Below are 25,933 nucleotides of genomic sequence, written 5' to 3'. Positions count from 1 at the left end.
CCGTCCCTTTTTTTTCCGGTAGTCTCATCCGGGCTCTCCCGCAGCCATAGAGTCTTTTTTTCTGGCAATTCGCACGCTGCTGCAGTAAGGTGTGATTGTTTCAGTTCGTGCGCAAGACCGTTTTCAGGGGTTTTACTCCACTCTCTTTGTGATTCCCAAATAAGAGGGGACGGTCCGTTCCGTTCTGGACCTCAAGGTGCTCAACTGTTTCCTTCGCGTCCGCAGCTTCCGGATGGAGTCCATGAGGTCGGTCATTGCGTCCATGGAACCGGGTGAGTACCTGTCCTCGATAGACATCAAGGACGCTTATCTTCACGTGCCCATCTGCGTCAGTAGAAGTTTCTCCGGTTCGTAGTTGGTCCGTTTCACTACCAGTTTGTAGCCCTTCCGTTTGGCCTGGCCACGGCTCCCAGGGTCTTTACGAAAGTTCTGGCGGCAGTCATGGCCCTGCTCCATGGCAGGGGGATTGTGGCGAACCCTTACTTAGACGACATCCTGGTGAAGGGTCTGTCGTTCCGGGGGACAGCAGACAGCTTGAGCATTGTTCTGGACACCCTGGAGCGCTTCGGATGGATCCTTAACAGGCAGATGTCTTGTCTTTATTCAGCGCAGAGGTTGACTTATCTGGGCATAGTACTGGACACATGTCAGGCCATGGTGTTCTTGCCTCCGGAGAAGCTATCGGCTCTCCCATCTTCAGGTTCTCCCCTTGTTGCGGCCTGGTCCGGTCCCCATTCGCCGAAGGTGGTGTCAGCATTCCATCTAAATGAGATTATTCTCCCTTCATTTTGTCTGGACCCGTCTCATCCTCGGGAGCAGTTGCTCAATACCCTGGATTTGGTACCAGCCGTTCGGGTGTATCTGTCCAAGACGGCATCTTTCCAGTGGACAGATTCCCTGTTCGTGATTCCAGAGGGGCCGAGAAGAGGGTACGGATGAGAAAACTAGATTTTTGTACTTACTGTAAAATCTGTTTCACTTCCGTTCATTGGGGGACACAGCTCCCACCCATTTGTTTGTTTAGGGGCCTTTTCGGGCATACAGGCCTGAAAAGGTTCTGGGTTTGTCTTGCTTCTTCTACTGCTTTTGCACTAACTGATTTATCTTAGTCCCTGTAGGAAGGGTATAGCTGAAGAGGGAGGAGCTTACACTTTGTGTGCTTAGTGTCCGCCTCCTAGCAGCAACAGCTATACCCATGGTCAAGTCTGTGTCCCGCAATAAACTGATTTTACGGTAAGTGCAAAAATTTAGTTTTCTGTGCATATTGAGCTTTTTTTTTCTGTCCGTCTCATGTCTGTCATTCCACTTAGTAATCACCATTTGGTTCTCATTAACAGGCCCTAGAAAAGTTAAAAGATGAGGAACCTCAACAGCGCATGCAGACAAAACCAGACATGTCTGTCACTGAGAAAGCAGCCATTAACTACTGGAAAACTCGTAAATGTAGCAGCAGACTCTGTGAGCTGCCTCTAAAAAGTTCCCTTTTCCCAGGTGATGATTGAACCTCTCATATATGGGGTTTGTTACCTGCACCCTACAATATGATATTTCATGGCTGCTCCTTTTTATTTTTTATTAGGTGTCTACATATTATCTTTCAGGCAATCAAGACAAAGCCCCCCTTGGACTCTTACACAATCCTTTTCTTGACGTCCTGCAAGATGTTCCTTACTGTTTCCTTCCCATTGATATGCTGGAGAAATACCCTGGACTGCTCACAGATGATAACTTGCTGTGGTTCGCTGAGAATTTTGCTTTGATTGAATGTGGATGTCAGGAATTCCGATTCATAGGTTAGAAATATGGAAATGCAAAAATTGTGTCAAAGCAAATCGTAAAATGTTTTCTCTTTTAACCAATTGGATATTTTCTTTATAGCTATGAACACCCTCGCAGATATTTTTTTTATTGTTTATTTGATTCCTAAATGCAAAATTTAGTAACATTCTATATAGTTTTCATAAAATGTTTTTAATTCCTTTACATATTTGGCAGTGCTCTGACTTAGATCTTAGCACGAGAAAACTTGATTTTTGTACTTACCGTAAAATCTGTTTACGAGGGGACACGTCTCCCACCCATTTCTTTGTTTAGGGGCCTTTTCGTGGCCTGTGGTTATGTCTGCTTTCAGTTTTAGGGCTCTTTCACAGGAGTAGATGCCGTGCGTGGAATGCGCTGCGTGAAAGACAGCCAAGCCCCGCTCTGGGCAGCAGATTGATAATGCTCTGTCCCTCTCTGTGATCTTTTTACTACAAAATTACGGTGACAACTTTATCTCATTGTGATTTTGTAGTAAAAAGGTCACAGAGAGGCACGGAGCATTATCAATCATGTTAATGCTCCGTGTCTCTTCTGTCCAGAACGGGGCCTGGCTGTCTTTCACGCAGCGGATTCCACGCACGGCATCCGCTCGTGTGAAAGAGCCCTTACAGATAACAGTGGGGAGGGGAGGATGTTGTACATGGCAGATCAGAGTGTGGAGAGGAGGAAAGCCTACAAGCAGGGCTCCATAGACACAGGAGAAAAGTGCACACAAGGCAGTTCAATGGGGAAGAATCACATATTAGGAGGGTCTGAACATGAATAAAGATTACAGTGCATTTCCATGTTAAAGGTGTCCTTTATAGAGAACCTGTCAAGTTGAACATGGTGTCTGAGCTGCAGGCAGCATGTTTTAGAGAGGGAGGAGCTGAGCAGATTGATTTGTAGTTTTATGGGTAAATATTCAGTAAAACTTGTTTGCTCATTCTGTGCTTTGAAGTCAGGAAGGCGGTCCTATCAGTAATTGACAGCTACCTCTGTATACGCAGTCATAGGGAGAAGGCTTTCAATCGCTGATGGGACCGCCTCCTTGACTTCAAAGCCCAGGATGAGCAGGAATTTAGTTGCATGAAATACAGCTTATACACCATCTATTTCTTTAAAACTATATTTCTCGCTAGTATCATTGGGGGACACAGACCGTGGGTATAGCTGCTTGCTGCCACTAGGAGGCGACACTAGGCTAAGAAGTGATAACTCCTCCCCTGCAGGCTATACCCCCTCCAGCCTGGAGAGAGCATATCAGTTTTTAGCTTAGTGTCGTAGGAGGATGGAGAGTATTCTCTTATCTTGGTCCCTGCCCGGAAGTCCATATATGTCAATTATGGGGTTTTTCCATTACCGGTTCCCTTTAACCAGAGGAGGATCCTGCGAACCTGGATTTTGGTTCCGCTTCCACAGTTGTGGTCAACAACCGGCTTCGCCCCGACGATCGGTAGATCGCTGGAGGCGTTTCAGGAACAAACAAGCCCCCCCTCTGGGACTTCTTCTTATTGTACGTCCATTTGTCCTTTGTCATTTGCATCAGGCAGTGCTCTGCCAGAATTTTCTTCTGGCGGAAGGTCGCCGCTTTCCGGGTCATCTCGGACATGGTTTTCTCTTCTTTCTCCCTCGTATTTTGAGGGCGGACTCTCCATCTGCCATCCATTTTGGCCTCGGAGATTTGCTGGTCCATATCTGGCGCGTTCCGCTGTATGGGTTTTCTGCCTGTTTTTCTTGGAGGTCCTTGTCATAGCTGGCGTCTTCCAACGGGATGCTTTTTTTCCTGGGATGTCTGGCGGTCGGTTGCTTCGTAGCGGAGTGATGGCCTGGCCGACCAGCGGTCGTCATTTCTAGGGTTCATCTACTCCAGACATCGCTTCTAGAGGGCAGCGTCTTGGTCTTCCGGCAAGTTCGCCGAGTTTTCGGGGGGCTTTTCTAGACATCAACTGTTGCTGCTCCAGGCAGCAAGATCTTGCAGACTGCAGCGGATGACGCATCCTTGAGGGCGTTTTTTCCCCAGGGGCGTGTGATTTGTTTCCCTCCCCGTGGACTGCTTTAGGACGTCCCACGGTCTGTGTCCCCCAATGATACTAGCGAGAAAACGAGATTTTTGTGAACTCACCTGTAAAATCTCTTTCTCGCGTAGTTCATTGGGGGACACAGCTCCCACCCAGTGTTCTGTTTGCCGCACATATTGGCGGTTGGTGGGCCAGTATGGTCCTCAGTTCTGGTTCATCCGACTGATGTTGTCACTTACTGGTTGTTTACTGTATTTTCCTTATTGATTTTTTTCTCCTACTCCTATTGCTTGGGCACAAACTGATATGCTCTCTCCAGGCTGGAGGGGGTATAGCCTGCAGGGGAGGAGTTATCACTTCTTAGCCTAGTGTCGCCTCCTAGTGGCAGCAAGCAGCTATACCCACGGTCTGTGTCCCCCAATGAACTACGCGAGAAAGAGATTTTACAGGTGAGTTCACAAAAATCTCGTTATTAATCTTCCCAGCTCCTCCGGCTTTATAACATGCTGCTTGCAGATTACATTACATTTTATGGTGACGGGTTCCCTTTAAAGGAGTTTTCAACTAATAATTTTTTTTCTTGTCGAAGGCGTCTATATCCATTAATGGGGTCGGCCACTTTCTGGTTATTGTTGACCAATGTAGTACTAATACAGTCTTTGTTGAAATTTTACACCATTTTGAATATTGGGAATGCCCCCTTGTTTACAAAGTCTATTATGCTGTCCACACAGAGGTCCTGTCCATAAAATGGCCGCTGATGACCTGGGAAATCACCTCCATGTGATGTCTCCTCCTTTCAAATACATGGCACCTGCCATCTGCACTTCACTGTTAGGAGTTTAGTGCAGGTGCAGTGTGTTTGGATGGCGGAAGCATCGCATGGAGGTGATTTTCCTGGTCACATGACCCTCTGTCAGTGATAATCTTAAGGACAGGACCTCTATGTGGACAGCACAAAAGATTTAGTAAACAAGGGGGCATAACTTATGAAATATCGAAAATGGTGCAGAATTTCAATAAAGGCTATATCAGTAAGGGCCATATAATCATTTGACAATCACATTGGTCAACGATAATCAGAAAGTGGTCAACCACTTTAAGATTTTTCCCCATTAAAGATGTTTATGTACTTTAGGTATCAATACCTGATCTCAGGATAGTTTATCAGCATGGGATCGGTGAGGTCGGTGAGGTCCATCACCTGGCAACCCAACCGATCATCTGTTCCCTGCTGGAGCTATCATTTTGAACAGCGCCATTCAAAGTGAAGTAGCTGTGCTGGGTTACTGCAGTTCAGCTCCCAGTCACTTGTGTTCGGAGTCGGACAGAAAATCTGTAGTATATCATGGTCCCAGAAATGTCAGTCACACATACTGCAGAAAAATAAGGAGCTGAAATTCACCTGTGGTGAGTACTTTAAATCCACATCATGTCAATTAATACTGCAAATTTTTATAAAAAATTTCTCCCTTTGCATTCCATAGGGTGGAATTTGTTACAGATTCACAGCCATGGAAAATCCTCATGTAGCACATGCAGATTTTGCCAAGATTTAATCGCAGATTTAGCCATAGAATTGCTGCACAATCTGACCACCGTAGCCATGTTCTTAAAGGAAACCCTTCACATTGAAAATGGTATCTGAACTGCATGCAGCATGTTATAGAGCATGAGGAGCTGAGTAGCCATAACTTATGGTTCGTGGTAACGGAATCCATAACGGAATTCTTAGATAACCCGAACTTTGTACGCCGAACTTGAAAACACAAGTTCGCTCAACACTAGTGGTGAGTCATTTGGAATGGCCTCACTTCATCACCCTTGGTAAAAAATATAGAGGAATTGGTGCATTTTCTGTAGATATGTGTAAGAAATTTCCTGTAGAATAAACAGCATGTTTATCCTACAGGAAATTTCTTACACACTGGAAAGTTTTTCTTGCCAGAGAAGTTTTCAAAGTTTGATGTTTTGGAAGCTGAAATCAAATCCCTCGAAATACCTGGACTCCTTCAGGCACTCTGCACTGAAAAGAAAACTTTCGGTAAGACACTTTATATTTTTCTTGTTTTTTTGTTCGTGATTTTATGACTAAGGCTGAGTTCACACGAGCGTGACAGATTTGTTCCGGATGCGTTCAGGGTGCGTTCAGTTAAACTCGCACCATTTTGCAAGCAAGTTCAGTCAGTTTTGGCTGCAATTGCGTTTAGTTGTTCAGTTTTTTCCGCGCGGGTGCAATGCGTTTTGATGCTTTTTTCACGCGCGTGATAAAAAACTGAAGGTTTACAAACAACATCTCCTAGCAACCATCAGTGAAAAACGCATTGCATCCGCACTTGCTTGCAGATGCAATGCGTTATTAACGCAGCCCCATTCACTTCTATGGAGCCAGGGCTGCGTGAAAAACGCAGAATATAGAACATGCTGCGATTTTAAAGCATTGCAGAAGTGATGCATGAAAAAAAATGCTCATGTGCACAGCCCCATTGAAATGAATGGGTCAGGATTCAGTGCAGGTGCAATGCATTCACCTACTGCATTGCACCCGCGCGGAAATCTCGCCCGTGTGAACTCAGCCTTAGGCCTCTTTCACACGAGTGTGTCCGGATAAGATCTGGATGCGTTACAGCAAACCCGCGCAAGTAGGTACCCAATTGCGTGATAAAAAACTGACTGTGGTATCCAGACCCGAACTTCTTCACAGAATTCAGGTTTGGGTTCAAGGTTGTGTAGATTGTATTATTTTCCCTTATAACATGGTTATAAGGGAACATAATAGCATTCTAAATACAGAATGCTAAGTAAAATAGGGCTGGAGGGGTAAAAAAAAATAATTTAACTCCCCTTAATCCACTTGTTCACGCAGCCGGCATCTCTTCTGTCTTCTTCTGTGAGGAAAAGGACCTTTGATGATGTCACTGCGCTCATCACATGACCCATCACCATGGTAATCGATCATGTGATGGACCATGTGATGAGCGCAGTGACGTCATCAAAGGTCCTTTTCCTCACAGATGAAGACAGAAGAGATGCCGGCTGCGCGAACAAGTGGATTAAGGTGAGTTCAATTTTTCTTTTTTAACCTCTCCAGCCCTATTTTACTTAGCATTCTGTATTCAGAATGCTATTATTTTCCCTTATAACAATGTTATAAGGGAAAATAATAATGATTGGGTCCCCATCCTGATCGTCTCCTAGCAACCGTGCGTGAAAATCTCACCGCATCCGCACTTGCTTGCGCATGCTTGCGATTTTCACGCAGCCCTATTTACTTCTATGGGGCCTGCGTTGCATGAAAAACGCACAAAATAGAGCTTGCTGCAATTTTCATGCAACGCACAAGTGATGCGTGAAAATCACCGCTCATGTGCACAGCCCCATAGAAATGAATGGGTCCGGATTCTGTGCGGGGGCAATGCGTTCACCTCATGCATTGCACCCGCGCGGAAAACTTGCCCGTGTGAAAGGGGCCTTAGAGGGATTGTGCAGTGATTTATATTGATGACCTATCGTCAGGATAGCTACAAAAAAAGGGGGTTAGTCAGCACCTCCCAGTGCGCAGGTGCACGCCGCCATGGCAAAGACCTAGAGGAAAAAAAGAGACAATGCAGCAGCACCCTGCAAATCAGATAACGTACAATAATGCCAAAAATTATAGTGCTAATGCTACGCTTATTTATAAAGTGAGATGCTTGGCCAATGCATTTTGTACAAAACCATCTGAGCCTGTCTGCCGTACGTCAAGCCGATCTCTGTTAGACGGGTCCTAACACTAAATACTACCTGTTATGCTCCATAATGGCCGCCATAAATTTCAGGGAGTGTTGGATCCACATGCATGCTGGATCCACACTGCTTTTTACCATTTTTGGTGCCATAATGGCCTCCATTACAAAGGATGCAGGTACCAACATGCATGCTGAGCCCACTCTATACCTTTCCTTGTGCCAGACAGCTTCCAATGAATGTAGTGAGAGCAGGCTACAGCTTTAGTCCTCATGCACACGACCGTTGTGTGCATCCGTGTCCGTTGTTCCATTTTCCGTGATTTTCTGCGGACCCATTGACTTTCAACGGGTCCGTTGAAAACTCGGAAAATGCACCGTTCGTCATCCGCGTCCGTGATCAGTGTTTCCTGTTCGTCAAAAAAATATGACCTGGGTCCGTGAAAAAACACGGAGGCACACAAGATTGCCATCAGTGATTCGTGTCCGTAGGCTACTTTAGCACAAACGTATCCACGGATCCACAGATCCGTCTGCATACAGCTTTTTCAGAGCTGAGTTTTCACTTCGTGGTGATGGGGACGCTTCAAGTTAGAATATACTAAGAACTGTGTACATGACTGCCCCCTGCTGCCTGGCACCACCCGATCTCTTACAGGGGGCTGTGATCCGCACAATTAACACCTGAGGGGTTAATTGTGTGTATCATAGCCCCCTGTAAGAGATCAGGTGCTGCCAGGCAGCAGGGGGAAGACCCCCCTCCCTCCCCAGTTTTTAATTCATTGGTGGCCAGTGCGGCGCCCCCTCCCTTCCTCCCCTGTATTAAATTAATTGGTGGCCAGTGCGCCCCGGCCCCCCCTGTATTAAGTTCATTGGTGGCCAGTGCGGCCTCCCCCCCCCCCCCCCCTAATTTATATTCCCCCCCCCCCCCCCAATCAGGTCTGTGCTATAAGCAATGCGCCACACAGACCTTTCACTTACCAGTAGGAGGAGTGCCCGGCCGGTCACAGACAGCGCAGGTAAGTATAATGCTTCTAAAATTGCTAAGTAACCATGGCAGCCAGAACTGCAGTAGCGTCCTGGTTGCCATGGTTACCGATCGGAGCCCCAGCGATTAAACTGGGACTCCGATCGGAACTCTCCACTGCCACCAATGATGGGAGGGGGGAGAGGGGAGGCCGCACTGGCCACCAATGAATTTAATACGAGGGAGGGTGGACCGGGGGGGGGGGGGGGGGGCGCACTGGCCACCAATGAATTTAATACAGGGGAGGGGGGGCCCGCACTGGCCACCAATGAATTTAATACAGGGAAGGGAGGGGGGTGCGGCACCTGAGGGGTTAATTGTGCGGATCACAGCCCCCTGTAAGAGATCGGATGCTGCCAGGGGGCAGTCATGTCCACAGTTTTTAGTATATTCTAACTTGAAGCGTCCCCATCACCATGGGAACGCCTCTGTGTTAGAATATACTGTCGGATCTGAGTTTTCACGGATGTAACTCAAATCCGATGGTATATTCTAACATAGAGGCGTTCCCATGGTGATGGGGACGCTTCAAGTTAAAATACACCATCGGATTGGAGAAAACTCCGATAGGGACTCCTGACTTTACTTTGAAAGTCAATGGGGGACGGATCAGTTTGCAATTGCACCATATTGTGTCAACGTCAAACGGATCCGTCCCCATTGACTTGCATTGTAAGTCAGGACGGATCCGTTTGGCTCCGCACGGCCAGACGGACACCAAAACGACATATTTTTTTTAACTTTCCTTCATGTCTGGTGATCCTACAAAAATCACGGAAGACACACGGAAGAAAAAACGGACACAGATCACAGAACAACGGAACCCCGTTTTGCGGAGCATGAAAAAATACTGTCGTGTGCATGAGGTCTTATACTGAAACTAATTAAAATCAACCTATAGGGCAGACAGGCTAATCAGGAGTGCACGACTCGCTGGAGTGCCACATCTCCAGCATTGTAAATCTGCAAAAAAAAGTGGGTTAGTCAGCACCTCCCAGTGCGCAGGTGCACGCCGCCATGGCAAAGACCTAGAGGAAAAAAAGAGACATGGTACCTGCTTCCTTTGTAATGGAGGCCATTATGGCACCAAAAATGGTAAAAAGCAGAGTGCATCCAGCATGCATGTGGATCCAACACTCCCTGAACTTTATGGCGGCCATTATGGCGCATAACAGGTAGTATTTAGTGTTAGGACCCGCCTAACAGAGATCGCCTTGACGTACGGCAGACGGGCTCAGATGGTTTTCTACAAAATGCATTGGCCAAGCATCTCACTTTATAAATAAGTATAGCATTAGCACTATATTTTTTGGCATTATTGTACTTTATCTGATTTGCAGGGTGCTGCTGCATTGTCTCTTTTTTTCCTCTATCATCAGGATAGGTCATCAATATCTGATCAGCGGGGGTCTGACACCTGGCACCCTTGCTGTTCACTTGATTGACAAGGAGGCATGGCTCCATGCAATCATATGGAGCAGATCGTCAAGGGTGCCTGGTGTCAGACTCCAGCTGATTTGATATTGATGACCTATCCTTAGGATACATTATCAATATAAATCTCTGCACAACCCTTTTGGATGCCATGTTTTTATAGTAATCTCCACAATAGAATACTGAATAAACTGCTGTGGGTTATGATAGAAACATTACCAATCTCGGTAATTATTTGCTTCTAGGATATGTACATGGTAGTAATCCAGATACAGCCCTGTTCTCCAGTACCGGTTCAGCTGGCAGCAAAGGAAAACGTAAAAAAGCAACAAAGCCTTTCTACATCCTGGCACTGGAGTTATTGGCTAAATACCCAGACTCTACTCTAGGCCAGCTGAGCATAGAGAGCAGTGTAGATGGCAACAAGCTGTATATCACCGGCACCGGGACCCTCTTTCTACACGTAAAGTATGTCCTACAAATCCAATGTATGCATATCTTTTCTGAGACTTTGATATTGATGGCCTATCAATATAGTAGACATTTAGTAGCACATGTAGTAGAAGCTGCACTTGGTATTGCAGCACAGTCACCACTAAATGTGCAAAGCTGTGTCTGGTAAACAACAGAGAAGGATGTGGCATTCACCAGAGCACTGTAGCCCCTTCAGTCTGTCAGATGTTCGCACTTTGGGTCTGGATCCGTTCCGCAGGTGCAGACCCATTAATTTTCAATAGGGACGGAAAAGATGCGGACAGCACACAGTGTGCTGTCTGCATCCGCATTTCCCGTCCGCGGCCCCGAACTTCAGGTTTGCGGCTCTGCATAAAAATAGAACATGTACTATTCTTGTCCGTGTTTTTTATGGATCCGAAATTTGCGGATCTGCAAAACACTGCGGACGTGTGAATGGACCCTTATATTGATGGTCCTATCCTAATAATCGGCCATAAATATCAAACCCTCAGAAAAACTCCATTACAATATTATCTGCCTAAGTAAATATTTATGAACATCTAAATATATAAATACTAACCACAGATATAGTCATGTAAGGCCTCATGCACACGACCGTTGTGTGCATCCGTGGCCGTTGTTCCGTTTTCCGTGATTTTCTGCGGACCCATTGACTTTTTTTGACGGACAACGGTTCACGGACCCATTCAAGTCAATGGGTCTGTGAAAGAACACGGATGCACACAAGATTGGCATCCGCGTCCGTGATCCGTGGTTGTAGGTTACTTTCATACAGACGGATCCGAAGATGAAAACTCAGATCCGACAGTATATTCTAACACAGGCGTTCCCATAGTGATGGGGACGCTTCTAGTTAGAATATACTACGAACTGTGTACATGACTGCCCCCTGCTGCCTGGCAGCACCTGATCTCTTACAGGGGGCTGTGATCAGCACAATTAACCCCTCAGGTGCCGCACCTGAGGGGTTGTGCATATCATAGCCCGCTATAAGAGATCAGGGGCTGCCAGGCAGCAGGGGGCAGATCCCCCCCGGACCCCCCTCCCTCCCTCTATAGTATTATTTTCATTGGTGGCACAGTGTCCGGCCCCCCCTCCCTCCCTCTATTGTATTATTTTCATTGGTGGCACAGTGTCTACTACGCTCCCCCACTCTTGCTCTAACCTGAAATGGTGGCCTGCTTCTATCGGCGCTGTACTATCAGGTCCTTGAGGATCACCGGCACTGCGGCTCTCCGCAGCGCTTCTACTTCCTGTACTGGCATCCAGGACCGCGTCTGTGGTCCTTTCATGCATTTGCATACCTCCGTCCGGCCGAGCGCACGTCCTCTCTGCTCCGCCGTTATGCCGGCAGGCTGTCAGCTTTCCTGGTGGGCTCATGGGCGGCGGACCTCATATATATCAGCAGCAGGTCCAGCGCGTGTTCATAGACTGGGTGGGATGGGGGGCGCCAGCGCGGCACATCAAGTGTTAACTTGGTCCGTGCGCTGCAACTTCCAGCGGGGGGGGCGGGGCTTATCTTCCCGCACTTCGCTCTCTTTCCGCCTCTCTGCCAACCACCTCAGTCTTAGCACAAGGAGTCTGCTAGCCACCACTGCTGCCTCCTTCACCTCTGTTGGCCTCCAGCGTCGGATCTGCACTCCTGCTACTATGGCTGCTGCTGTTGCTCCTGCTTCCTGAGGCTCTCCTGGTAGGACTGTTAACCCCCTTCTAGCGCCAGCGGCCTTAGCCTAGGTATAGGCCTCTCTTCCTGGGTTATTTTACCGGCATCACCAACATGTCGGATGCCACAGGGGCCCCTAAGCCCTGGTACCATGCCTGTACCGCCTGTAGAGAACCTTTTCCACGGGGGCAATCTGATCCGCATTGCTCTGCATGCCAGGCCCCAATGCAGGGTCCGCCAACCGCCGTGCCGCCCCCGGTTCCCTCTGGTCCACCTGACTGGGCTAGGTCCCTATCCCAGGCCGTGGAAAGCCTCACCCACATAGGAGGCCGCCTTGTAGACAAACCACCTATCCCGCAGGCTGCAACACCCCCTGTCGCACCCTCTGGGTCTACTGCTTCTGACGCTCTCTCTAGTTGCCTCGCTCCCAGTGAAGCCTCCAGGGCATAGTGTGCATCCTTCTCAGATGCGTCTCTCTCTCCGCAACACGTGCGGACTCAGTCGGGCCCCTCCTCCTCACAGGATTTGCCTTCTGAGGGAGAATTGGCGGATTCGGATTGGGACATGGACTCGGCACTGTCGTCTAAGCTAGCCTCTGCAGTGGGTCATCTCATCGCTAACATTTGTGACACCTTTAAGATACACGACGACCCTCCCAGCACTGACCAGGCCGGCGTGTCCTTTTTCCGCCCCAAACAGGCATCCAAGGTTTTTACTCTGCACGCCAACTTCTATTCGGTGGTCTCTAAGGCTTGGGCTCGCCCTGACGCCTGCTTTACCGCTCCGAAGAAGCTGGACATATGTTATCTATTTACAGCGGATTGTGTTGCCACGTGAGTGTCCCCACCTAAAGTTGACCCTCCCGTGGCCCGCTTATCTAAGAGCACGGCCATTCCTGTGGCAGACAGCTCCTCACTTAAGTCCACCGAGGACCATCGTATTGAGTCCCTCTCTAAAGCCATCTTTGCTGCCTCCGGGTCAGCTCTCAGACCAGTCTTTCCCTCCGCCTGGGCGGGGAAAGCGGTCTCTGAATGGGGCTCGCAGCTTGAACAGGAATTGGGTTCGGACATTCCCATTCAGGACCTCCGATCCCTAGCCCAACTGATGGTTCCGGCAGGAAATTCATTTGCGAGGCTTCTCTAGATGCGGGTGCCCTCATTGCCCGCTCTTCTGCCCTAGCCGTTTCCGTCAGGAAGGAACTTTGGCTGAAGGTTTGGGCGGCGGATGCTGCCTCCAAGCGCTCCCTTGCTGGGCTGCAATTCACGGGCTCCCGTTTATTCGGGACCCGTTTAGACGAGATTATTTCAGGAGCCACGGGTAGAAAGAGCACCCATCTTCCCCAGAACCAAGGGCGCCACTCGAGGCCGTTCTGGTTCATCTCGTTTTCGGTCCTCCGGGCCTCGACCCGCAGCCGGTCCGTCCTCCGATCCCTCCCAAGATAGGCCTAAGAAGCCCTTTTTTGGGGCACACGGGTGGGGGGCCGTCTCCTCCTTTTCAGGGACATCTGGCGGGCTCACGTCTGACGTCTGGGCACTCAAAATTGTGTCCTCCAGATACAAAATAGTTTGCGTCACTCCTTCCGGATCACTTCTTTCAGTCCCGTCCTCCGCAAGATCCCGAGTGTGCGGCCGCCTTCTCCATAGCCATTCGCACCCTACTGGACAAGGGAGTTATTGCTCCCGTGCCTCAGGCGGACAGATTCAAAGGGTTCTACTCGAACCTCTTTGTGGTCCCCAAAAAAGAGGGCTCGGTGCAGCCAATCTTAGATCTAAAACGGTTAAACCGTTTTCTCCACCTTCGGCGATTCCGGATGGAGTCCCTCCGATCTGCGGTGGCTTCCCTGGAGAAGGGGGATTTTATGTCATCAATCGACATTCAGGGTGCCTACCTCCACGTTCCGGTCGCTCTGTGTCACTATTTCCTTCGCTTTGCGGTGGGAAACGATGACTATAAGTTCGTCGCCCTCCCCTTCGGCCTGGCGACGGCTCTTCGGGTGTTCACTAAGGTTCTAGCCCCTGTCCTGGCCTTGCTCCGCTCCAGGGGTGTTTTTCTGCTGCCTTATTTGGTCGACGTCCTCATCAAGGCGCCCTCCTTTTCTCAGACGTCTGCCAGCGTGGACCTCACTCTGGAGACCCTGGCGCAGTTTAGTTGGCTTATCAACCTTCCCAAGTCTTCCCTGAACCCCTCCAGACGGTTGATTTTTCTGGGGATGCTGCTGGATACGAAGGCGGCGGAGGTCCATCTTCCAATGGACAAGCGTCTGTCCCTCCACTGGTCGGTTCTCAATCTTCTTCTCCACCGCCGTCCTTCCGATCCAGTATGCGGGTGTTGGGACAAATGGTTGCCTGCTTTGAGGCGATTCTGTTAGCACAGTTTCATTCCCGCACCTTTCAAAGGGTGATCCTCTCTGCCTGGGACAAGTCACCGGAGAGTCTGGACCGGCCCTTCCTTTTGACTCCCCAAGTTCGGGCCCCCCTCCGCTGGTGGTTGCGGTCCCCTCTCCAGGGGAAATCCTTCCTCCCAATGACATGGCAGGTGGTTACCACCGACGCCAGTCTGCAGGGTTGGGGGGGGGGGGGGGGGGGTTTCTCCCTGGTGAGTCCAGGGCACTTGGTCACCATTGGAGTCCAAGCTTCAGATCAACGTCCTGGAATTGAGGGCGATCTTCTTGTCGCTCCGACACTGGACTCCCCTGCTAAAAGGTTGCCCTGTCCGTGTCCAATCGGGCAATGCCATGGCCATGGCATACATAAACCACCAGGGGGGCACTCGCAGCGCCGCGGCAATGCGAGAGGTTACCCGCCTTCTCCTTCGGGCGGAAGCTCACGTTCCGGCCCTGTCAGAGATTTATATTCCAGGGGTGGAGAGCTGGACGGCGGACTTCCTCAGCCGGGGTCGTCCGGACCGTCCGGACGTGGGGTCGTCCGGACGTGGACCTCATGGCCTCCAAGTTTAACTACAAACTTCCCACCTTCCTGGCCAGGGCAAGGGACCCGTGGGCGTACGGCGTCGACGCTCTCGTTCTTCCGTGTAGGGCTGCAACAATTAATCCATGTAATCGATTATATTCGATAACTGAATTCGTTGTCGACGAATCCAGTTATCGAATAATCGCCGATTCATTGCTATGCGGGCGGGCGGTCGCTGCATCTTTATTTTACCTTTTTACAATGACGCTCCTGTAACAGCCAGGCAGAGCGTACGGCGGCGTAACGTCACTCACTCACGTGACACGCCTGCTCCGCCTCCTTCATTCATGAGGTGGGCGGAGCAGGTGCGTCACGTGAGTGAGTGACGCTACGCCGCCGTCCGCTCTGCCTGGCTGTTACAGGAGCGTCATTGTAAAAAGGTAAAATAAAGATGCAGTGATTAGTCCGACTTATAAGCATCAGGGCTGGGGCTGTTATGGGGAGGGGGGAGGATCTGTCTATGGCACTGCTATGGGGAGGGGGGTCTGTGTATAGCACTGCTATGGGGAGGAGAGGGGTCTGTGTATGGCACTGCTATGGGAAGGGGGATCTGTGCACTGTTATGAGGAAAGGGATCTGTGCACATATCCCCCTCTCCATAACAGCGCCACCCACAGATCCCCCTCTCCATAACTGCGCCACCCACAGATCCCCCTCTCCATAACTGCGCCACCCACAGATCCCCCTCTCCATAACAGCGCCACCCACAGATCCCCCTTTCCATAACAGCGCCATCCACAGTTCCCCCTCTCCATAACAGCGCCACCCACAGATCCCCCTCTCCATAACTGCGCCACCCACAGATCCCCCTCTCCATAACTGCGCCACCCACAGATCCCCCTCTCCATAACTACGCTGTCCACAGATCCCCCTCTCCATAACTGCGCCACCCACAGATCCCCCTCTCCATAACTACGCCGTCCACAGATCCCCCTCTCCATAACTACGCCGTCCACAGATCCCCCTCTCCATAACTGCGCCGTCCACAGATCCCCCATAATAGTGTTGTCCACAGATCCCCCATAATAGTGTCGTCCACAATTTGTTTTAATATGGCCTTTGAACATAATTTTTCAAGTAAGATCATATAAACCTCTCTGTTTTGTAATTTTGTCGTTTTTCCCGATTAATCGTAAAAATTAATCGGCAACTAATCGATTATTCAAATAATCGTTAGCTGCAGCCCTACTTCCGTGGCAAGAATTTTCCCTTTTGTGTGTGTTTACTCCCATTCCCCTACTGCCTCGGGTTCTACGGAAGATCGCGGCAGAAGGCATTCCCACGATCTTGGTCGCTTCAGATTGGCCTCGCCAGTCTTGGTACGCCGATCTGGTGCTGCTCCTGGGAGACGCTACGTGGCCGTTACCTCTCAGAGAAGATCTCTCTCAAGGGCCGATCTTCCACCAGCATTTCAGGTCGCTACGTTTGACGGCCTGGCTGTTGAGACCGCAGTTTTGAAGCAACGGGGGTTTTCCACGGATGTGGTTCGCACCATGATCAGTGCCCGGAAGCCTGCCTCGTCCAAGATCTATTACGGCTGGCGGCTGTATAATACAGCAGACACCTGGCCGCAATGACTGAGAATGGCGAACCCAGTAATTTACCCCTTGCGTCTCCCTCTGACTCCTAATTGGAGCCCCCGCAGTGAAATTACGGTGCCCCGATCAGCTACCATGGTAGTCTGGATGCTTCTAAAGGTTCCCAGGCCTGCCACGGTAAGCTGCCTGATATGCTGTGCACAAAGCACAGCTCAGCAGGGAGCTTGTCAAAATCCTATTCACCCTAATAGAATCTCTATTATGGTGAATAGGACAAAGAATCAAAAGATCCCAGGTTCTAGACCCCTAAGGGGGTTAAACGTTATTATAAAATTTAAAAAAAAAGTTTAAAAAACCCCCCATTAAAATATTAAGTTTAAATCACCCAATTTTACATATAAAATATATAAACAGTTTTAAAAACTCAGGTATCACCACGTCCGAAAATATGTGAAATTTTAAAATAGTTTAAAAAAATTCCTGTGCGGTGAACGCTTCAATAGAAAAAAAAAATCACACAATTCATGAGACATGAAAGACAGAGAGAAGGTTGGAGATGTGGATAGTGAGCAGCAGCACTTGTATGCAGTCTCTGTCCTGTCCGTCCTCTCTGTACTTTATGTCTCTTCATGAACTCCCATCCTACAGAGATTCAGCTGAAGATCTTCTCTGTATTCAGGATCATTATCCCTGGCAAGTAGGAGAGGAGGATGATGAGGCAGCTATTTAGCTCAGTGTTCTGAAGTAACTTGCTGTGTGAATAGGACAGGTTTTGTGTGTACTAATAGGACAACGGCCATTTTATTTCCCCAGACAAAACAAGCCATTATAACTAATAAAAGGTATTTGGGAATATATTTCTAACAAAATAATATTTATGTATTTTCATTTTTCTCAGAATAGGTCATCAGTATGAGGTCATAGGGGTCCAACACCCGGGACCCCTGCCAATCAGCTGTTTGAGAAGTAACCGACACTCGCAGTAGTGCTGCAGCTTTTTCACAGCTTTTCTTAGGCCAGTGACAACACGTTCATCAGACTTGTGGCCTAGTTGCAACTCTGCCCCATTGATGTGAATGGGGCTGAGTGTGATACCAAGCACAGCCGCTATACAATATTGTGGTGCTGTGCTTGGTGAGCTGTGAGAAGACCGTGGCACTCACAGGAGCGCCGGTGCTTTATCAAAAAGCTGATCGGCGGGGTCCACGGTGTCGGACCCCCATCGATCAGATACGGAGTATAAAAATATCTGAAAACCCTTTTAATTCCCAGAAAACCCCTTTAAGTGAGACTGTCTGCTGTGCTAAACGTCCAGAGAAAGAGGAAATTAAAGAGCCAGGATGGGAAGTAGAATACATGGAGTGACTTAAATTTTTTTTATAGGGATGGACACAAAATACTAATAGTACAAGTTACGTGCATAAAAGATAACCAGGTCCAACCAATAAATAGATATAATACAGACCCAAATCTGACACCCACAGAGAACTCTAACACGTATTTTGTGTTGCTTCCTCAGGGAGATAAGTTAACACATGTTGGGGTATCGTGTGTGTCACATTTATAGTTATAGTTTATTTATTGGTTGGACCTGGTTATTTTGTATTCATGTAACTTGTACTATTAGTATTTAGTGTCCATTCCTTGCAGTTTGAGATTCTGATGAGATTTTTACATAATGTTGTTTGAAAAAAGATGGTATTTATTTTTAATACATTATTGCAGTGTGCTACTTTGATCGGTATTGCTAGTTGCATATTAGCACATGCACTTTACTCTTTGCAGCCAATTTTGTATAGGCTCAAAAAATGATAACCATCCACAAACAAAAATACATAGGATATTCAAATACAGGCTGTTAATATGTGATAAAAAAAAATGATGCTAGTGTCCCATTAAATGAGTAGAGTGTAATGGACCAGATTTCACATGGAGTTACCTGTATATTTTCAGTACCTTTCATTGTATGTTATATTGATAGATTATCAGTGTAACATCATGGCACTTATCATGTTCTATTAATTTAATATGTACAGTGTAATTCCTTTAAAGGGAGTCTGTCAGCACATTTACCCCTTTTTAACAGTTCCCATAGCGCTGCAGCCACCACACAGATGGCGCTGCCCGCCCATCTGTTTTCTCTCCCCCTCAGCGAGATCCCGCGCTTGCGCGCTGACTTCCTTGGACGGGGCATGCGCTCTGCGATGCCCATTGCTGGCACGGCATTGCAGTAGCTTATGCGCATGCGCCGGCTAACTGCGCGAAGACTGCAGAAAGGAGGCGGTCCATTACCGCAGGAGAAGAGAAGGAAAGCCGAGCGAGCAGCTGTCACTGCAGACACAGAGGGCCAAGAGAGGTAAATGTATCTGTTTGATCCGTTAGCCAGCGCATGTGCATAAGCTACTGCGATGCCGTGCCAGCAATAGGCATCGCAGTGTGCATGCCCCGGCCAAGGAAGTCAGCGCGCAGGTGCGGGATCTCGCTGAGGGGAAACAGATGGGCGGGCAGAGGAAGAGGCTAGGCGAGATAAGAGCCGAAGAGGCAGAGCTGCCTGGGCACCAACGCAGTGGTCACTGCCCCTGGGCACTTGCGGGCCCTCATTTACATATGCATCAAAGTTCGTTTTTGGCAGTTTTACAAGTCCACAAAAGCATATAAAGGTACCGTTTTAATCATCTGTGTTGCGGCTACAGCGCTATGGGAACTGTTAAAAAGGGGTAAATGTGCTGACAGACTCCCTTTAATGCTGTTTTATCAGATATTTGGGGTATTGGACAGTTACTGAAAACTATAAAAAACTAAACTGTGAAGACGGACACCTTAAAAGGAACCTGTCACCATGTTCTGACATATAAGGACTCGGCCCTATTTTACCTTCTGGACTGCAAATCTGACCAGTGTCACTTTAAGTGCTGATCAATTTAAAACGCTTTGACTTATTCAGGCCATTCTGAGATAGTTTTCTTGCCACATATTGTACTTCATGACACTGGTAAAATAAAGTAAAAAAAAAATCATTTTTATTTATAAAAAAAAATTGCAAATTTACAAAACAATAAAAAAATAAAAATATGCTAATTTACAAGTTTCAATTTCTCTACTTCTATAAAACATAGTAATACCTCCAAAAATAGTTATTACTTTACATTCCCCATATGTCTACTTCATGTTTGGATTTTTCAGAAATTTTCAAAAACCCAATTTTTAGGGACCAGTTCAGGTCTGAAGTCACTTTGCGAGGCTTACATAATAGAAACCACCCAAAAATGACCTCATTCTATAAACTACACCCCTCAAGGTATTCAAAACTGAGTTTACAAACTTTGTTAACCCTTTAGGTGTTCCACAAGAGTTATTGGCAAATGGAGATGAAATTTCAGAATTTCGATTTTTTGCCAAATTTTCAATTTTAATCCATTTTTCCCAGTAACAAAGCAAGGGTTAACAGCCAAACAAAACTTAATATTTATGGCCCTGATTCTGTTGTTTACAGAAACACCCCATATGTGGTCGTAAACAGCTGTACGGGCACACGGCAGGGCGCAGAAGGAAAGGAATGCCATACGGTTTTTGGAAGGCAGATTTTGCTGGACTGTTTTTTTTGACGCCATGTCCCATTTGAAGCACCCCTAGAGTAGAAACTCCAAAAAAGTGGCCCCATTTTAGAAACTACGGGATAGGGTGGCAGTATTGTTGGTACTAGTTTAGGGTACATATGATTTTTGGTTGCTCTATATTACAATTTTCTCGCCCATTTTATTGGGGGACACAGACCATGGGTGTAGCTTAGGCTACCACTAGGAGGAGACACTATGCAAATAAGAAAAAACAGCTCCTCCTCCACTGGCTATACCCCCATGCTCCAACAGGAGAACCTCAGTTTTAGCTTAGTGTCAGATAAGGAGGTGATACTCTTGCTCCTGCAGGGTTGTCCCTGTAGTTTTTTTTCTTCTCCTGTTTGTTTTTTTCTAAACAGAGGACGCAGGGTCGCATTGTGCATCCCTGGTCTCTCAGCGAAGTGAGCGTCGGGGTTGAATGACCGTCCCAGGCTACCTCCCTTTCCCCCCAGAAGATAAGTGGAAATGGGCTCGACCTGCAGCTCCGGTGGCCTACCAGATCCGGGGTCACCTAGTCCTGCCCTCTATCCAGTGCACTGCTACTCCTTGTGCCAGATGACTGAAGAGGTGACCCCCTGCTGGTCCGGAACAGAGGGTGAAGACTGCAGGACTCAGATAAGTACAACGGCTCTCCTGCAAACTCCTCCTCCCCCTCGCCTGGAGGCGTGTTCAGCCTCTCCCCCTCGCAGGGACTACAGGTCCGAAGGGGAAAGGTCCGGCTCGGACAAGGACACGGAGCCGGAACCCTCGCCTAAGCTCTCCACCATGGTGGCAGACTTGGTCACGGCGGTCCGTGACACCTTTGACATCCAGGGGGAACCTCCTTCTGCTAGTAGCCAGGAATTCCCCCTTTTCCACTCCAGAAGGAGTGGCGCACCAGAGGCAGTCACATTCCCCATTCATGGCGAGGTCACGCCAAGGTCCTTTCAAAGGCTTGGGAGCGCCCTAATCACAGTTTGGACTCTCTTTCCAAAGCACAGGTCTGCGGCCCGCGTTCGCCTCGGCCTGGGTAGCCAGGGAGCTTTCGGTGTGGTTGCAGCGCCATCATCAGGACCTCGCGGAGCAGGATGCCTCTGCGGACACCCTGAACTTCGTCCTCCAGATGTCCCAAGCGACAACATTCCTCTGTGAGGCCTCATTGGACGTCAGCACTCTCTTTGCACGGGTTTTGGCTCTCTCGGTCACGCAGCGTAGGGAGGTCTGGTTGAAGGTCTGGGTCGCCGACGCTTCCTCCAAGCGCTCCCTCACTAACCTCCCCTTTGCAGGCTCCAGGCTCTTTGGTGCTAAGCTGGACGAGATTATCTCTGACGCTACTGGGGGGCAAGAGAACACACCTGCCCCAATCTAGATCCAAGCCCGCCTTGAGAGCTCGCCCCTTTGGCTCTAGAAACCAGTCCTTTCAGCGGTTCTCCTCCTCCAGGTCTGCGACAGCCCCCTCCTGCCGCGGCTCTCAGGAGTCCCGCAAGAAGCCTTCCTTTAAGGCTACTTTCACACTAGCGTTCGGGGCTCCGCTTTTGAGTTCCATTTGAAGGCTCTCCCAAGCGGCCCCGAACAGATCCGTCCAGCCCTAATGCATTCTGAGTGGATGCGGATCCGCTCAGAATGCATCAGTCTGGCGGACACCCGAACGCTGCTTGCAGCGTTCGGGTGTCCGCCTGGCCGTGCGGAGGCAAACGGATCCGTCCAGACTTACAATGTAAGTCAATGGGGACGGATCCGTTTGAAGTTGACACAATATGGCTCAATTTTCAAACGGATCCGTCCCCCATTGACTTTCAATGTAAAGTCGAAACGGATCCGTTTGCATTATCATAAACGGATCCGTTGGTAATGCAAACGGATCCGTTCTGAACGGATTTAAGCGTTTGCATTATAGGTGCGGATCCGTCTGTGCAGATACCAGACGGATCCGCACCTAAACGCAGGTGTGAAAGTAGCCTAAGCCTCAATCTTCCTGGCGCCCGCGGGCACAATTCCAGGGGAGTTCTGCCCGCCTGCGGCTCCGAAGCAGTCCTCCGCCTGAAGGGGCGCCACCACCGACTGCGGTGGCGGGCTGTCTGCTCTCCTTTCAGCAGGTCTGGAGAGCTCACGTTCAAGACACCTGGGCCCTGAAAATTGTAACTTCCGGTTACAAGATAGAATTCGCTTCTAGCCCTCCGGAACGTTTCTTCCCTTCTCGGGTTTCGGGGGATCCGGCCCGAGCCTCGGCCCTTTTACAAGTGGTCTCTTCCCTTCTGGCCTGGAGGGTAGTTGCCCCAGTTCCTCTGGAGGAACAGGGTACAGGGTTCTACTCAAATCTCTTTGTAGTGCCAAAGAAGGAGGGATCAGTACGTCCGGTCCTAGACCTGAAGCTCTTAAACAAGTCCCTGCGGGTGCGGAGATTCCGGATGGAATCCCTCTGCTCAGTTATTGCTTCTCTTCTTCCAGGGGAGTCCAGGTCAGGGGACATCCGGGACACCTATCTGCATGTCCCTATCGCAGAATCTCACCACAGATTCCTGCTTTTCGCCATTGGCGGCCATCGTTATCAGTTCGTCGCCCTTCCCTTTGGGCTGGCGACAGCCCCGTGGGTGTTCACAAAGATCTTGGCGCCGCTCATGGCGCTTCTTCACGCATGGGGCATATCTCTGTTGCCCTACCTGGACGACATACTGATAAAGGCTCCCTCTCGTCCCCAGGCCAAAGACAGCGTCAGGATCACTGTTCAGACTCTGCAACAGTTCGGCTGGCTGATCAACTTCCCGAAGTCCTCTCTCCAACCTTCCCAGAGGGTGACCTTCCTGGGGATGATTCTGGACACCACTGCAGCCCGGGTATTCCTGCCGGATTACAAGTTCTCACGGATATGGGAGTCGGTGTCTCGCCTTCTGCATTCCCCGTTTATCTCCATCAGGGAGTGCATGCAGGTCCTGGGGCTGATGGTGGCCTCCTTCGAGGCTGTCCCCTTTGCCCAGTTTAACACTCTGCCTCTGCAACAGGCGATCCTGTCCTTCTGGGACAGGACATCGAGGGGTCTGGACTCTCAGATCCGCCTACCTCCTCGGGTTCGCATGGAACTCCCATGGTGGCTATCCACTCGGAATCTGGCTTCGGGGAGATCCTTCCTCCCAATCTCCTGGACAGTCATCACCACCGATGCCAGTCTCCTGGGTTGGGGTGGCGTTCTCCGGGCTCGCACGGTTCAGGGGGTGTGTTCAGAGGTGGAAGCCCGCCTTCCGATCAACATACTGGAGCTCAGAGCAATTTTCCTCTCTCTGTCTCATTGGACCCCCCTCCTAGCGGGTCTCCCGTTAAGGGTCCAGTCGGACAATGCCACAGCTGTGGCCTACATCAATCATCAGGGCGGAACCCGCAGCCGGACGGTGATGCAAGAGGTGAAAAGTATCCTCCAGTGGGCGGAAACTCATGTTCCAATATTGTCTGCAGTGTACATCCCAGGGGTCGAAAACTGGACGGCAGACTTTCTCAGCCACAACAGGGTGGATCCGGGAGAGTGGTCTCTGCATCCAGACCTTCCTACAGGGGGCGCATTCGGTCCCTCCGTATGTCCCTCCCCTGCCCCCCTGGGATCTGAACCTGGTTTTGTCTTCTCTCCAGACGGCTCCTTTTGAGCCCCTGAGGGACATTTCCCTGAGTCTTCTCACCTGGAAGGTGCTCTTTTTGGTGGCCATCACCTCTATCAGGAGGGTATCGGAGCTGGCCGCCCTTTCTTCCAAGGAGCCCTTTTTGGTCTTCCACAAGGATAAGGTTGTACTGCGCCCAGTCCCTTCTTTTTTGCCCAAGGTGGTCTCCGCCTTCCACCTTAATGAGGACATAATCCTGCCCTCTTTTTGCCCTGCTCCGGGGGAACCCTAAGGAGCGTGCTCTCCATTCTCTGGATGTTGTCCGTGCTTTGCGCGTGTACCTGTCGGTTACTGCCCCATTTTGCCGCTTGGAGTCCCTTTTTTGTGGTTCCCGAGGGGCCTCGTCGGGGTCTGGCGGCCTCCAAGGTCACTGTGGCTCAGTGGATTCGGTCGACTATTGCCATGGCCTATCGGCCCCGGGGTAGGGTTCCCCCAGCGGTGGTTACCGCGCACTCCACCAGGGCGGTGGGGGCCTCCTGGGCTAGGCGCAATCGAGCCTCTATATCATAACTTTGTAAGCCGGCCACCTGGTCGTCCTTACATACCTTTACCAAGTTCTACCAGCTGCACTCTCTGGCGTCGGCTGATGCTGCCCTAGGGCGCAAGGTATTGCAGGCTGTGGTTCCTGTTTAACCGTTGGACGTTTCCCTCTGGAGGTGTTGGTCTCCCACCCCATGGACTGCTCTAGGACGTCCCATGGTCTGTGTCCCCCAATGGAATGGGCAAGAAAAGGAGATTTTTTGTGAAACTCCCCTGTAAAATCTTTTTCTCGTCTTTTCCATTGGAGGGGACACAGCTCCCACCCATTCTTGTCTGTTACAGGAGGGGTTGGTTTTATCTCTTGGGACCTTATGGTTAATGGCCTGATGGCGGTATTCCTCGGTTCTGTTTTCTTTGTTAATATCTGGTTTTTGGTCTCCTTCTCCTACTGCTTTTGCACGCACTGAGGTCCTCCTGTTGGAGCATGGGGGTATAGCCAGTGGAGGAGGAGCAGTTTTTTTCTTATTTGCATAGTGTCTCCTCCTAGTGGTAGCCTAAGCTATACCCATGGTCTGTGTCCCCCAATGGAAAAGACGAGAAAAAGATTTTACAGGTGGGTTTCACAAAAAATCTCCTTTTTGTGAGGCAAGATAACAAGAAATAGCTGTTTTGGCACCGTTTTTATTTTTTGTTATTTACAACATTCATCTGACAGGTTAGATCATGTGATATTTTTATAGACCAGGTTGTCACGGATGCGGCGATACCTAATATATATACTTTTTTCTTTATTTATGTAAGTTTTGCACAATGATTTCATTTTTGAAGCAAAAAGAATCATGTTTTAGTGTCTCCATATTCTGAGAGCCATAGTTTTTTCAGTTTTTGGGCGATTATCTTAGGTAGGGTCTCATTTTTTGCGGGATCAGATGATGGTTTGATTGGCACTATTTTAGGGTGCATATGACTTTTTGAATGCTTGCAATTACACTTTTTGTGATGTAAGGTGTAAGTTTTACACAATAACAGCTTTTTTAAAACAAAAAAATTATGTTTTAGTGTCTCCATATTCTGAGCCATAGTTTTTTTTATTTTTTGGGTGATTGTCTCAGGCAGGGGCTAATTTTTTGCGGGATGAGGTGATGTCTAGAGTGATACTATTTTGGTGGGCAAACGCCTTTTTGATCGCTTGCTGTTGTACTTTTTGTGATGTAAGGTGACAGTTTTTATTTTTTACGGTGTTTATCTGAGGGGTTAGGTCATGTGATATGTTTATAGAGCTGGTCAATACGGACGTGGCGATACCTAATATGTATACTTTTTCCCCCCCCCTTATTTATTACCAATTTTATTTGGGGAAAATGATGTTTTTGTTTATTTTTACTTGAAACTTTAATTTTTTGGGGGGGAAAACTTAATTTTTATCAACTTTTTTTTGGCCCACTTTGGGACTTGAACTTTTGGAGGTCTAATCCTTTACAATGCATTCCAATACTTCTGTATTGGAATGCATTGGCTGTATAAATAATACAGTGTGTATTACTCATACAGCTTCCGGC

General features: G+C 48.9%; 1 protein-coding gene across 1 annotated transcript in view; it reads left to right on the top strand.

The window, feature by feature from the left end:
* Positions 1-25,933, top strand: part of LOC122939411 (BTB/POZ domain-containing protein KCTD19-like) — a 70,670-nt gene that overhangs the window by 8,999 nt on the left and 35,738 nt on the right. Inside the window, exons 3-6 of the mRNA XM_044295480.1 lie at positions 1,338-1,491; positions 1,602-1,793; positions 5,734-5,865; positions 10,253-10,475. Of these exons, the coding sequence (XP_044151415.1) occupies positions 1,338-1,491; positions 1,602-1,793; positions 5,734-5,865; positions 10,253-10,475 (701 nt within the window). The remainder of the gene's footprint in view (positions 1-1,337; positions 1,492-1,601; positions 1,794-5,733; positions 5,866-10,252; positions 10,476-25,933) is intronic.

This window comes from Bufo gargarizans, chromosome 5, assembly GCF_014858855.1.
Source record: "Bufo gargarizans isolate SCDJY-AF-19 chromosome 5, ASM1485885v1, whole genome shotgun sequence".
Taxonomy (NCBI): domain Eukaryota; kingdom Metazoa; phylum Chordata; class Amphibia; order Anura; family Bufonidae; genus Bufo; species Bufo gargarizans.
This window is presented reverse-complemented; position numbering and strand designations above follow the sequence as displayed.